Source organism: Syngnathus typhle, linkage group LG1 (genome assembly GCF_033458585.1).
Source record: "Syngnathus typhle isolate RoL2023-S1 ecotype Sweden linkage group LG1, RoL_Styp_1.0, whole genome shotgun sequence".
NCBI classification, from domain to species: domain Eukaryota; kingdom Metazoa; phylum Chordata; class Actinopteri; order Syngnathiformes; family Syngnathidae; genus Syngnathus; species Syngnathus typhle.
Genome location: NC_083738.1, coordinates 19687727 through 19701896, shown reverse-complemented (window position 1 = coordinate 19701896; position 14170 = coordinate 19687727). Strand labels below are relative to the sequence as shown.

General features: G+C 44.0%; 2 protein-coding genes across 3 annotated transcripts; both read left to right on the top strand.

The window, feature by feature from the left end:
• The first annotated feature begins 6 nt into the window (after positions 1-6).
• Positions 7-7256, top strand: smad5 (SMAD family member 5). Of its 2 annotated transcripts, XM_061283290.1 has the most exons (8): positions 36-161; positions 1824-1908; positions 2116-2894; positions 4222-4527; positions 4880-4987; positions 5278-5499; positions 5571-5827; positions 6363-7256. In XM_061283290.1, the coding sequence occupies exons 3-8, from the start codon at positions 2492-2494 to the stop codon at positions 6504-6506; spliced, it is 1440 nt and encodes a 479-aa protein (XP_061139274.1). In that variant the 5' UTR covers positions 36-161; positions 1824-1908; positions 2116-2491; the 3' UTR covers positions 6507-7256. The 2 variants fall into 2 exon arrangements, with proteins under 2 accessions (XP_061139265.1, XP_061139274.1); XM_061283281.1 differs by lacking the exon at positions 1824-1908 and having other exon boundaries at positions 7-161.
• Positions 7257-7733: 477 nt separating this feature from the next.
• syvn1 (synovial apoptosis inhibitor 1, synoviolin) lies at positions 7734-14107 on the top strand. Its single transcript, XM_061283267.1, has 16 exons — positions 7734-7928; positions 8747-8895; positions 8993-9085; positions 9555-9707; positions 10245-10293; positions 10472-10575; positions 10656-10782; positions 10856-10955; positions 11564-11629; positions 11751-11867; positions 12004-12161; positions 12368-12508; positions 12591-12737; positions 12868-13051; positions 13151-13269; positions 13343-14107. Exons 2-16 carry the CDS (start codon positions 8764-8766, stop codon positions 13522-13524), a joined length of 1872 nt encoding a protein of 623 aa, XP_061139251.1. The 5' UTR covers positions 7734-7928; positions 8747-8763; the 3' UTR covers positions 13525-14107.
• The last annotated feature ends 63 nt before the right edge of the window (positions 14108-14170 follow it).

The following is a 14170-nucleotide window of genomic DNA, read 5'->3' as shown; positions in this document are numbered from 1 at the left end:
TACCCCGCCTCTTCTCTCCTTTAGCAACTTGCTTTCAGAATCTGGAGGGCATGCGAGACTGACGGATAAGGCGGCGGAGAACAGGCGAAAATTCTTCCTTTTAAAAGTTGAACGTCACACATGGGCGCTCTGCAAACTAGATGAAACGCACGTCGGTCAAGGTATGACACCTGGGTCTGTTTAACGTCCTTGAGGGTATGATGTTAAAGGAGAGTTAAATGGAGTTGCACGGTACGCCGAGCTCACCACTTTCTCTGGAAGGACTAGCTAGGCTAACAGTTAGCATAGCTCAACTCCGCTGGTGTAGTTCAAAAAGTTCAGGGAATCGAGGAAGACAAGGAAGATTCACTCGCCTGGGGCTTCTTATGCGTTTGTTCTTTGCTGCCGTTCACTTTAAACCGCGATGCAATCGCTTAAAGACACGGTGTTGTGAGGAGTTTAGAGTTTTTAACCAGTTTCTTGGCAAGTTTTGTAATGTTAGCAGAGCTAAGTTAGCAAATAGCTCTCTGCCACTATGTCATCGTTGGCTACCTCTTGTGTGTGTAAACGCAAAACCCAACGAGTGTTTTTTTCACGTTGCGTTGACTTTTGGGACGATCGAATCACAGCTGTTTGGGATTTGCGTGAGGCGAGTTGCGTTTCTCTGAATCCAGTCGCTCTTCCTCTGGGTGGGGGGTGCTTACCAAATCGTTCTTCCATATTGTCTCTGTCCAAATCTGTAAATATGGAAGAATTGAGCGAGGCCACAAATGCATGCATGCGGGTCATCATTTCCTAATGAATTTAGTTTTCAGGTTTGAATTTTGCAAGGCTCTAACTTACACTTGCAACAATTAATGAAGCTGAAATGAGCACACTCATGTTTTCTTAGAAAATTCTGGAATTGAGACATGAGTCGTACTCTGATCGTGTTGACACAAAGAGCCATCAGTGCAAAGAAGTGCTATCAGTTAACAGATGAGGAGCTTTATCTACAAGGTTGGTCATCTAGATGCAAATTACTGCATGTAGTTGTGTTAAGACCCGTCACACATCAACGATCCTCATACAGGATGTTTCAGAAGGTTTGAGAATGTACCTATTTCGACATGTAAAGCGTCATAGCTCACCTACAGTGTATGAATCAGCTATGAATCACCGATGGTGTTGACGTGAGTCCAATTGACTGAATGTTCCAACAGTAGGGTGAGTGTCAGGAAAAATCAACTTTATGGGCCAGTAATGTCATGTGTATGCCTACATAACCCCCCCCCCCACACACACACACACACACAATTGGCGCTTCTCCAACATTTGTGTGTGTGAATGTAGAACAATGAACCATAGAAGTAAGCGCTGGACAGCTGTGTGCTGTAAGGGAGGCATTGAGGCAGGAAACAGCTTTTGATGGTTACATCCTTATCTAGCAGGATGGCTTTTCACAAGCCCCCAGACAGCAGCTGAAGGCTACACGTTGTTTTTTTGTTGTTGTTTCTTGGACCGCATTACATATCAACATCTCATACAGAGTCTCTTGACTATAGAACTCAACCCATGTATGATACTGGTTGACTATGAAACGGTTGTAATTTCATGATTAATTCCCCTCTTTCTGTACTGGTTAGTGTCTGCAACTAATAGAGGTGGGTGAGTACCAATACCAAGTATCGATGCCAATTCCGGACCCATCTTAAGATATCGGTAGTTTTGGAGTCTGGCGATGGCATTAGTTTTCATTGAGTTACATCGAATTTTAGCAAATGTTAGCAAACAAATAGTACACGTGAGCTGCCGATCGCTAAAATTCATGCCGACCGAATTTTAACATTGTCATACAATTACAGAGCTTTGGGAGCTCCCGTATCGTAAAACTCTAATAACGTACGATACCTTTAAGATGCTGGACGGGAAATAGGAAGGCATCTACAGGTCAGTACACTCGCCCGGTGGCATTTTAGATGTACTGTACATTATTGCTTGCATTGTTGCCGAGCTGGTTCCCAGTATTTGCGCCAAGGCGCACATTTACCACCAAACAAAAAGTGTGTGTAGAGTGTCGAGAAATAATAACGATGATGTCATCTCAAACCACTTTCAAAATGATCAATAAAGGTTCCTGGTGTGTTTTCTTTCTAGACGCGTGATGGATTAAGAGCGCGTGGCAAGTGAAAAGCAGCTGGATGTTGACTGAAAGCACCAAGCGCTGCTTCAGCCCGTCTGTCGGACAGCAGTCGAGCTCTTCCCTCCGACTGACCGCACCCCTTCCCTCCTTCCATCGGCGGCGGTGACCCGACTCCGGACAGCTTGCTGCAGGGCCCTTCCTGAGCAGCAGCAGCTGCGTCCTGGTCGCTGACTCCTCTCCCTCCCCTCCTTCCTGTGCTTGGTCAGACAAGGCCAGAGCCTCCTCGCCTCCCCCGTCTCAGCCTCCAAATAACTTCGTGGAAGCGCTCAGCGAGGGCCTTGAAAACAACCCTGCAGACTTTCTCCCTGTTGACCTGCCCTAGTTTCCACTATGACTTCCATGTCCAGTCTCTTTTCCTTCACCAGTCCAGCGGTCAAGCGCCTGCTCGGCTGGAAGCAAGGAGATGAGGAGGAGAAGTGGGCCGAAAAGGCAGTGGACGCTCTTGTGAAAAAGCTGAAGAAGAAGAAAGGGGCAATGGAGGACCTGGAAAAAGCCCTGAGCTGCCCCGGACAGCCCAGCAAATGCGTTACCATTCCCAGATCGCTGGACGGCCGGCTGCAGGTTTCGCACCGTAAAGGTCTGCCGCACGTCATATACTGTCGGGTGTGGCGCTGGCCAGACCTGCAGTCCCATCATGAGCTCAAGCCCCTGGAGGTGTGCGAGTATCCCTTTGGCTCCAAACAGAAAGAGGTGTGCATCAACCCGTACCACTACAAGCGAGTGGAGAGTCCCGGTAAGTGCACCTTCATCACATCGAAATTGTAGAAAGGCTTTGAAGATCCATATATGGTGTCCATGTGTGAAGCATGACGCGTTTGAAAACATTCACATTCCCCTCGACGTGCAAACGCACAGAGAGCGAGAAGGGATCTGGCCCGCTCGGCCGCTCCCCCTCTGTTGCACGGAAAATCGATATGACGAGCTCTTATTAGATGATGTGCCTCAGAGACTCCACAAGGGTGTGGCATGAGAAAGTGTTTGGAAACGTTTCAGACTAAGTGCATAGCGCATCATCATGCTCAGGCTATTGATCAGGAGTATATCATTGTATGGAAGTTCTTATTTAGAAATGATACAAATTGCCGCATGGACTTCTTTGTTCACCCGTTGGCATGACACCCAGCATCTCGAACATCTCTTCTGTTTTTTAATCAATACCTCAGGCCCTAGACACAAGTCACGGCATCTCGGTTAGATCAGTAATGCAATACCCGCATTTCATATTTCACAAGCATTTTCCAGAGTCTATCTTTCCACATCTTCGTCGAATTAGCGCCCACAGCTGTTAACATATGACATCATAGCTGCGTGTCTGATCTCATTCTCACCCTCAGAACTGCAGACATGGAAAACTTAGAATAATTGGGACATTGCTTGTTTAGATGGGAAGTCCCATGATTGTTCACACCACTCTGTAAAGGAAAATTAGATTACAAAATTCTTTTTTTTTTTTTGTTTGGTTTTTACACGGCCGGGGGAAATCACATTATGCTAGCTAATTATGAACACAAGATTCTCTGGAGGAAAAAAAATGTAGCCCTAAAGAAACAAAACTGCCATTCTCCTCCTCCATGGCGAGACTGGGTCCCAACAAAAAGCAGATGCTAGCAGATGCACTTGTCATAAGGACATTGCCACATAAAAACTCAGTTACATCGCAGAAGGCCACGAGACAAATTACATTTTGAATCCCAAAGATACAAAATCAGCAGTGCTATGTATGTAGGTATATATTGCATATCCAAAATTGTAAACTTGCCTTGGTGTGCAATTTTGGAGGGTGATCAAAGGGAAAAGTCGAAAGATTTGGCCATGTTTCCCTTCCTATTCTTCTGACCAACAATTAGGAAAACTTGAACAATAAAGGATAAATGAGTGTGCAAATAAAGATTAAGGCTTCGTCGTTGTAAAACCAATGATGTGGTTAAGAATTTCCTTGCATGGTTTGATTTCTTGAATTTATCAAATGAAGTCGCTCGTGTTTTGATTTCTTGAATTCATCAAATGAAAGCACATCATCCTCAACTTTCTCGCTCTTCCATGTTCAATCTGCCATCCAGTGCTCCCCCCTGTCTTGGTACCGCGCCACAGCGAGTTCAACCCACAGCACAGCTTGCTCGTCCAGTTCCGCAACCTGACCCACAACGAGCCGCACATGCCCCTGAACGCCACCTTTCCCGAGTCCTTCCAGCAGCCGCACAGCGGGGGCGGTGGCGGAACTGGTGGTGGTGGTGGTGGGGGGGGAGGAGGAGGAGGCTCTTTCCCCATCTCGCCCAACTCTCCGTATCCTCCATCCCCTGCCAGCAGTGGTACTTATCCCAACTCTCCTGCCAGCTCGGGGCCCTCCAGTCCATTCCAGCTCCCAGGTAAGTGTATTTATGTATTATGCTATACAAAACCAAGATTTTCTTAATTCTTAAACGGGGGGGGCATAATATGCAGTGTGTCTAAATTTTGCAGTCTTTCCCATTGACTGATATATTTTTCTCGGTATAGTGGATGGTTTGTCTCCCAGTTTCAAACGGCTCATATTGCATCTCTGTCGGGAATAGTTAGCATGTGGCTGCTCGGCAGTCCCGGGACTTGTGAAATCTGACACCTTTGTGTGGGACTGATAGTGTGATGATGGTTCAGATCTGGTGTGTGCGCGCAACATTTACCGTTAGCAAGTGGCTCATCCTCACTGACCGCTCTTTGGCTCTTCCTCACTTGTCTCAGCTGACACCCCACCGCCAGCATACATGCCTCCTGATGAGCAGCTGGGCCAGGAGAGCCAGTCCATGGAAACAAGCAGCAGTTTAGGGCCACCGAATATGGCCAGAGGAGGTAAGCAGAACAGCACCCTGGCCAGCCGGGCTTGTTGATGCTGCATCAAAATTGTCAATCTGTTGTTTTCAAGAACGTTCAGTTTTTCTCTAAAATGACATTGAAACTCTTGATTTGTCCGCTTCTCTATGTTGCAATGTCCAAGAAAATAGCTTTGATCAATGGTCATCGTTTAATAGCGCCGTAGATATATGGAGGCCCTGTGTAATGTCGAGGGGGGTTTCACAAGCTAGGTCTGTAGAGTGGGCAGATATCCACGGTGTGCGTGTAACTCTACCGTTTTGTTTCAGACGTGCAGCCCGTGGAGTACGAGGAGCCGAGCCACTGGTGCTCTATCGTCTACTATGAACTCAACAACCGCGTGGGTGAGGCTTACCACGCTTCATCAACCAGCGTGCTAGTGGACGGCTTCACTGATCCGTCAAACAACAAGAACCGCTTCTGCCTCGGGCTGCTGTCCAATGTCAATCGCAACTCCACCATTGAGAACACCCGGCGGCACATTGGCAAAGGTTTGACCAACGGCGATCGACGGGTCAAACACTTTTGATGGCCGCTAACAATCAATTGTGTCTCTTACCAGGTGTTCACCTGTACTACGTTGGTGGCGAGGTGTACGCCGAGTGCCTCAGTGACACCAGCATTTTCGTCCAGAGCCGTAACTGCAACTATCACCACGGCTTCCATCCCACCACTGTCTGCAAGATCCCGAGTGGCTGCAGCCTGAAGATCTTCAACAACCAGGAGTTTGCCCAACTTCTGGCTCAGTCCGTCAACCACGGCTTTGAGGCAGTTTATGAGCTTACCAAAATGTGCACCATCCGGATGAGCTTTGTAAAGGTAGGATTGCCACATGGTTATCCTACGTGGAACCCAAAGTTTTAGATGAGTAGTAATGACCTTCATAGAATGTTGAGTGGCATGAACTACAGATTGCAGTTTCTAAGCCTCCCAAGAATGATTTGCTTTGATGGCAGTCATAGGATTGACCAACATCAATAAAAAGTAAAGGTTTCTGGTTGATGTGTAAGGGGGCAGCGTCATGGTCTGGAGCTGTCAGTTGTACTGTTATTGTCTTGAGTCTTTTGAAAACCCTGAACTGTGTTCCTATATTACATCATTTTGACCCCAGCTGCATCAGTGGATTTATTTTTATTTTTAAAATTAAATAAATGATAAACATTTGTATCTTCAGCAATTACACTTCATTTGGGTTGAGAGTTCATCGCTGATTAGTGCAACTAAACCCATCGAAATAAGATCACAAACCGAGATTACCAAATTGTGATTAAGCACACCAAGTATTTCCCCTGCTTGTAAATAAATGTCTTGATAGTATGACTGTAATTGGTCTGTTTTTCTGTGATCTGTCCAGGGCTGGGGAGCCGAGTACCACAGACAGGATGTCACCAGTACACCCTGCTGGATCGAGGTGCACCTGCATGGGCCGCTGCAGTGGCTGGACAAGGTCCTGACTCAGATGGGTTCTCCCCTAAACCCAATCTCCTCGGTGTCCTAATAATAGAGCATTTGGATTAGACTCTTTCCCTCCCTTCCCCCTCACTCTTACTCCTCCCCTTGTGATTTTTAATTTAAGTTGGTCTTAACGACTGAACTGTTTACACTTATTTGGGAAGAGATGTTGGACTGGAATGACAGCAGCCAGATTCAGTTGTTGAAATGTTACCTGGAGAAAGACACAAATCCCCAACTAGCAATGTTGGCATGGACTGCCATACCTGCATCATTTGACCCATTCTTCATTTTGGATACATGCAATTTTGATCTTTTTGCATCTGGTCCAAGTATTTTTTTTTTTTTTTAAATTTCTCTGTTTAGTTCTGGATTGTGGCGCAATTGACAATTAATTCAGAATGTTATGGAACATTTTTTTAATGACGCAATGTCAAGAAATAGATATTGCAATTTAAGACTCAGATATTGCAATCTTCAATCTTTTAGTCTGTAATTGTAGAAAGAACACTGAGCTACTGCCTTTGTAATCTGATAGTTTTTGATGTGGGAGATGGACAAGTTCATCATACCATGAGATAACATCTTGTCAATGTTACATGTGTTGCAGTAGAAATAGTTGCATAAAATCAATTCTGATAATAGACATTTTAGGAGTGACTGCACTGTCCACATTCACTCTTAATATTGTGCACTAAAATTATGTGGAGGCATATATTAAATGTTGCCGTGGGTTACAAGACTTTTTATGTTGAATGACTTCATTAGCTCATTAAATAAACAGGTTATTTGGTTACCAAGTCTTTGGTTACTTCTTACACACTTGTGACATGTTAGATCTATTCATTTTTTCTAATATTAAACCTGGAAAGAACACGCAACTCATCTGGCTAACTGTTTGCAAAAGAAGCCCGACATTCTTGTAATGTATTTTTAGAGAGACATGAAACAGTTATTTTAGATATATGAACGGGGCCAATGGAAATTTGATTTTGGGATAAAAATAAAAATGCACGAATTATTTGGAATGTGTGAACTTTAAAAGACAGACTGGCAATTTCCTATTGGTCCACGTTGAGTTGTGCCGTAATGCTCATAAAACGTCTTTGACGTGCAGCGATCAGCCAGGACCTAAACATGAATAAATAGGACACCAACATGTCTTCTACATGTTAAATAGCAAATTTCGGGTATTTACAGACTCTTATAGGCGAAATGTTAGGGTACAATTGCGCTAGTTAATTTATTGTTGCGTCGAGTTACCGTAAAGCCGGATGTGATGTGGCTGCCAGACAGCAAGCCAAAGATAAACACGTAGCCTGAAAGAGAGGGGCGAGACCCAGAAATACAATTGAAAGGCTGATTTCAATTCCCGAAATGAAGTGATTAAGGGGGGACACAGACCTTCGAAAACCAGGAATTCCGCTTCTTGCAGACAAGGAGCCAGTCTTCCGCATACATCGGTTTGGTGAGTTCCGAAGAGGACTGACAGTTGTAATGCTGCCCGGCTAAGCTAGCTCATGTTAGCTGACATAAGCTAACCATCTGATTAACTACCTGCGGTTAGTGTGCGAGTAATCGAGATAAATTAACGTTGCTTAGCAACTGAGCATTTAATTCTTCGCAGTCATTTATCGTTTGTACTCATTTTACAACTGTTGACTGTCTCATTTTTCCGAGGACCCAAATTGGGCAAAATGTTGCTTGTCAAGTTGAAAGAGCAAAGATCGTAACCCCTGATTTCACTCAAATGTAATCGTGTAATAGATTAAAACCATCGTTATGTCTGATAACTTTCTTTTAAAAACGATTTTAGTTTTACAAGTATCATATGACAAATCTTAAGAAAGTTGTGACTTTCATAAAGCATCAGAAATGGACCAAGTGGAGCTGACGTCTTCAGGCAAGGTCAGTTGGGGTCTAGATTTTAGTTGTCGTTTTTTTTTTTTTTTTTTTAAGTAGAATCCGATTTTCAATCTTCGAAGTTTTTCCCTCATTTTCAAAAGTTAACTGGTAAAGATTATGAAATTAGCGTTGGGAGCGACGGAAATTAATGAGCCACCTCGGCCGGTCAGTGTAACTTTACAATCTCCATCAAATTTGACATAAGCAAAGAAAACTATGCATGAAATACTGTTAATTTTAGAAATCTAGTGACTTCAAAGTGAAATCTTCCATAAATACAAATGACAAGGTAGACATCTGAAAATTCTGTTAGAAAAGTGTCTCCTTTGTGTTGGATACACATTAAAACAAAAAGAAGTAACTATTCCCCTTTTGCTGCAGGAGCTGTATAGTTCACCATGGTGCGATCAACCTTGGTGACCGTCACCAGTCTGGCACTGACCGGTGCCGTGGTGGCGCACGCGTATCTCCTCAAACACCAGTTTTACCCAACTGTCGTCTACCTCACCAAGAGCAGCCCCAGCATGGCGGTAAGAAAATACAACATAAGTTCATTTCTTGTTGTTTGGAGTGACTTTCAGATTCATTAAGCACTGACCTTTTTCTTTTTGTTTTTTTTTGTCGTAGGTGTTGTACATTCAGGCGTTTGTGTTGGTGTTTCTTTTGGGAAAGTTCATGAGGAAAGTGTTTTTTGGACAGCTACGGGCTGCAGAAATGGAGGTAGTGTGCATGGAAAAGTTGATGTATCGTAGATATTGTGGACAACTATGATTAAAAATAAAACGTTATCGGCTTACTAAAAAAAAAAAAAAAAAGTTAATTATTTCCAAGCTTCCACTAATAATCTGACCTATAACTTGTTGAACTCATTTGGGGAAAAAGAAGGTTTTTTGGAGGGCAAAAAAACATCTGAACTTTATTTGAGGGTCATTTGAAGTGGTGGCAGTTGTGAATTGATTCCAACCGCATTATCTCGGTTGTATTTTTACTTAGCCTCTCAAATATGACTAAATTTCTCAAGCAGTTTTTTCTTTATCAAGTTCAAATACTCTACAGGTTAATGGTTAAAAAAAAAAAAAGGTTTTGAAATAATTCATCTTGGTCTCATTTGAAAATCTCGGCATTTGCACAGGGGTGTGTAGACTATTTATATCCACCATGACTTCTCTTTATCACTCCCTGACAACAGCATCTCATTGAGCGTTCCTGGTACGCGGTGACGGAGACGTGCCTGGCCTTCACTGTATTCAGGGATGACTTTTCGCCACGCTTTGTAGCTCTCTTCACACTTCTGGTTTTCCTCAAGTGCTTCCACTGGTTGGCTGAGGATCGCGTGGACTTTGTAAGTGATCGCAGGGAAAGAAAAACATTCTGTGGTCAAAGAAATAATCAAATTGCTGTGTGGTGGAATGCAATTTTCAAGTCACAAAGGCTGCATTTTTTGGGAAGCATATTTAATGCTTAATTTCTTAATTTCCTTTTTCTGTAACAATGCAAGTGATAATATCCACCATGACACATGTTGAGGTATTATTTACAGCACCCTATTGTGGCCGTTTTATCATCACAAACTCAAAATTGTAAGAACAGAAAGTTGCCATTGATTTTCTGCAATTTTAAGGAAAATTGCTACAATGGGATATAAAGGTATTTTTTTTTCAAAAATTATTATTAAATTTGGGGGATTATTTTATGTATCAACAGTTATCAGTGCTAGAGTTGAGTACTCTTACTAATATCGGTCTGGGGAAAAAAAGTGGTATTGAACTTTTTAAATATTAATTGGTAAAAATACTATAAAATGCATAATTGTGTAATGAGAGACTGCCAGTGTTTTAAAACTTAGGTATATTTTTATTTTCTCTCTTTTCAATCTCAGATGGAGCGAAGTCCAAACATATCCTGCCTTTTCCACTTTCGAGTCTTATGTAAGTGCAAATGCTAAATCGCTTCCTCAATTTCTGCATCTTGCCTTTATTTTTATTACTTCCACTTTTTCCAAACTAAAACATTTTGGCAAGTACCGGATGCTGTATGCGTTTCGCTGTCCTTCTGCTGCTGTGTGGATGTCTTGGAAATGGGATTATCGTTCTTTATGCTCTCCAGCTCTCATGGGTCTGCTGGGAGCTTTGGACTTCGTGTTTGTTTACCACGCCTGTCAAAGCATCATCAGCCGAGGTGCCTCTGTGCAGCTTGTCTTTGGCTTTGAGGTTTGTCATCTTCCAATAATAACTACCAGTCAATTAGATGTCAACATGCTAAATTGTTTGTTTCCGCTTGTGCACTTCAGTACGCCATACTGCTGACCATGGTACTGACCATGTTCATTAAGTACATCCTGCACACGGTCGATTTGCAAAGTGAGAATCCCTGGGACAACAAGGCTGTGTATATGCTCTACACAGAGCTCCTCACTGGTAACTGTGTGCTTCTTTCATACTTGCGTCTATTGTGATGATAATAATAATAATGGGAGATTGTCCGTTTCAGGTTTCATCAAAGTTATCCTGTACATTGCCTTTATGACAATTATGATGAAGGTTCACACTTTCCCCCTGTTTGCAATCCGCCCCATGTATCTGGCTATGAGGTAAGGAGTCTTGCAGCTATTCGAACGTACTGTTGATTTCTTTTCACCCCCATTTGCAATTCCAATCTATTTGTAGCGGAAGAAAACAAATAATAGCTTTAAATCAAGAATACATCATTCACTCTGTCTGCTTGATATTGTTCAGTTTACAGTTAACGTGGTGCCTTAAGATATGAGTAAGACGTAACTAAAGAGAAATGTACAGTGTGTATTAAAAACAACCACATAACATTTATGTCCACTAGCTTAATGCTAACATATAATGGAAAATGCCTGTGACAGGGTAATGGCTAATAATCGAACACAAACGGTCCAGTGTAGACAAACAATATAACGGGCATATATCTTTATCCTCTGGCCAAATCGACAAATACGACTTCAGTTACTTAGTCACTTACATATTTTGTCCAAGTGTTGTCCATTTATTCAGCTAAATCCAAAATACTCAAAACACATTATAGCTTGATTAAAGTTTATTTCCACCTCTGACTTTTTATTTATTATTTACCAGATTTTTTAAAAAGTTTATTTCCACCTCTGACTCTTTATGTATTATTTACCAGATTTTTTATTCTTGGCATTGAAACGTCTGCTCCTTCACCTCTCAGGCAATTCAAGAAAGCAGTAACGGACGCTGTAATGTCTCGAAGAGCCATTCGCAACATGAATACACTGTGAGTAGTGCAAATATTTTCGCATTGGCATCATTTGCAATATTAATACTGCATGAAAGAATATTTTTGCCAACCTAACAGTCCAAGCTAAATTCGATTTCTGATTTTTTTTGGTCATCAGTTACCCTGACGCCACTCCTGAAGATCTGCAGGCTTCTGACAACGTTTGTATTATCTGTCGTGAGGAAATGGTCACCGGAGCAAAGAAGCTACCTTGTAATCACATTTTCCACTCAAGGTACGTTAAAACCCCTCCAGTTTCACAAGTGCCGAATATGAACACTTTATCATAATTTAGTGAGTCCGGTCTTTGTGTAATCCTGTTTACAGTCAAACAAAGCCGTGATTGCTAACCAAAGCTTCTCCGCTCGCAGTTGCTTGCGTTCCTGGTTCCAGAGACAGCAGACCTGCCCCACCTGTCGTATGGACGTCCTGAGGGCGTCGCATAACAATCCGACTCCTACGCCTGCCCAGGCTGCGGCCCCTGCTGCAGCAGCCCCTGCGCACGCTCCCGCTGCACAGCCAGCTAACGGTGAGAGCGCCGAGAAAGACGAATTCCGTCAGCAACACTGCTGTCCGGTGTTTCATGAAATTGCCTTCCACTATTATATTTCCAAAGCAAGTTGATCAGAGAAAACGTGGACCTCAAAGTCATACGTGTCCGCAAAGTGTGATTTTTATTTCTTTTTTGCCATGGAGTAGTGGCACAGTTTAATTTGCCGCTCTTTCGTTTTTTAGTGGCCCCTGGCATGTTGGCCGGCTTCCCACCAGGCCTCTTCCCCTTCTGGGGTCCGTTTCCCGGAATGCCTCATCCAGCTCCGGCAGCTCCCGGTGCTGGCGATGCGCTGCAGGGAAACACGGAAGCGGCGCAGGCAGCCGGTAGGTCACGTGAAGCCAAGCCGCCCAATCGACGGTCAAGGTGAAGTGGTTTTGCCGAATTTGAATCCATGTTTTTCATCAGGCACTGGCCCGTCCACCTCATCCGGCACGGACCAGGCCACAGGTGAATCTCCGGGCTCCGCCGTGCCGGGATTCCCCTTCTCCGTTCCCCCTCCTCCCTTCCCGACTGCACCGTGGCTGCCCATGCCACCGCCACCTCCTCCTTTCAGTAAGCTGTTTGTATTTCCACATTTAGTGCTTCAGTATTGATAGATCTCCACACTGTTTGAAAAATAAAGTAGTTAAAAATAGGGCCGATCAGACTTTCATTGCAAACGGACCTCTCCCATCTTCTTCAGTGTCGTCGATGCCGCCTCCTCCGCCGTCTCTGTCGCAGCTGTCCGAGGAGGAGCTGAGGGAGCTGGAGGCCGAGGGTCGGCGGGGCCTAGAGGCCAGGCTGCAGTGTCTCCAAAACATTCACACCCTGTTGGACGCCGCCATGCTTAATATTCACCATTACCTCAGCACAGTAGCCACGCTCACGTAAGTAAACTTCCTACTTTTGTAACTTTCTGCGTGAGAATTAGACAGCAGAAATAGGTGGCGCTGGTATCGGCTAAAGAATATTCTCTTCCTTCGCAGTCCTCCGAGGTCTGACGGCAACATAGGAGAAGCCAGCGGGATAAGCGGCTCTGCTTCCTTCCCCACTGCTGGCGCGAGCACGGATGATCAGACTCAGGAGAAAATCTCCTCTCCCAGCAGTTAGTAACTACTCTTCAAGTGTGTGAATTTCAAATTTCCATCCTAATTTAATCACACTTTTTTGTGTCCAAGTGAGCCAAGCTCCAATCCAAACGCTCGAATCCGCGTCCACTTCTGCCACTTGGGATAGCGAGAGAAGAAACCAAGAGGATGAAGGATCAGAGGACGAGGACGGCGAGCCGAACGCCGCCGAGCTGAGGCGCCGGAGGCTTCGGAAGCTCGTAACGGCGCCACTTGCGCCTGCAGACGATTGAGGCCAATGGCTGCAGACCAACAGGAGCTCTTTACGTGGTTCATCTGTTGAGCCCCTCTCACCATCATCACCAATTGGAGTCGGACTCGACCTTCGGGGGTTAAACCAGAGGATCTTTTGCACTCCTGACTCCGCCTAAATGATAGCATGTTTCCCCGACCCCCCCCCCCCCCCCCCTTCTGTTTCACTAAACACAATAGTGGAATGAGAAGACTGCAGGCACTTCAAAGTTGAGAGCAACTTGCAATGTGTTTGTGTTGAGTGAGTGAAACACTGGTTTAGTATTTGGTAGTTTGGCTGGCGATCATTGCCTGCACCCTAATTCATTTTTTCTTTAACAAACTGGCTTCAGTAGAAAGCGTGTCACTTATTACACTGCACAGTGAACTTTTCTGATCTAAAAAGGAAAGTTGATAAACATGTTCTCCCCTTTACAAATCAGTTTGCGCTGCGCAGTTTTTTTTTTTCCTTCCCACTGGTGCAGGTTCTGTAACATCTGTTTGAATGTGTACATACTGTATAAAGAGTTTTATTAGGGTGATCTTGTACATAGATAATAAACTGCAAGATTTTCTTTCAGGCTATGTTGAAAGTTAATTCTTGGAAGTTTATGAATGAGATTGAAGGTGTTACATTTTTCACCACTA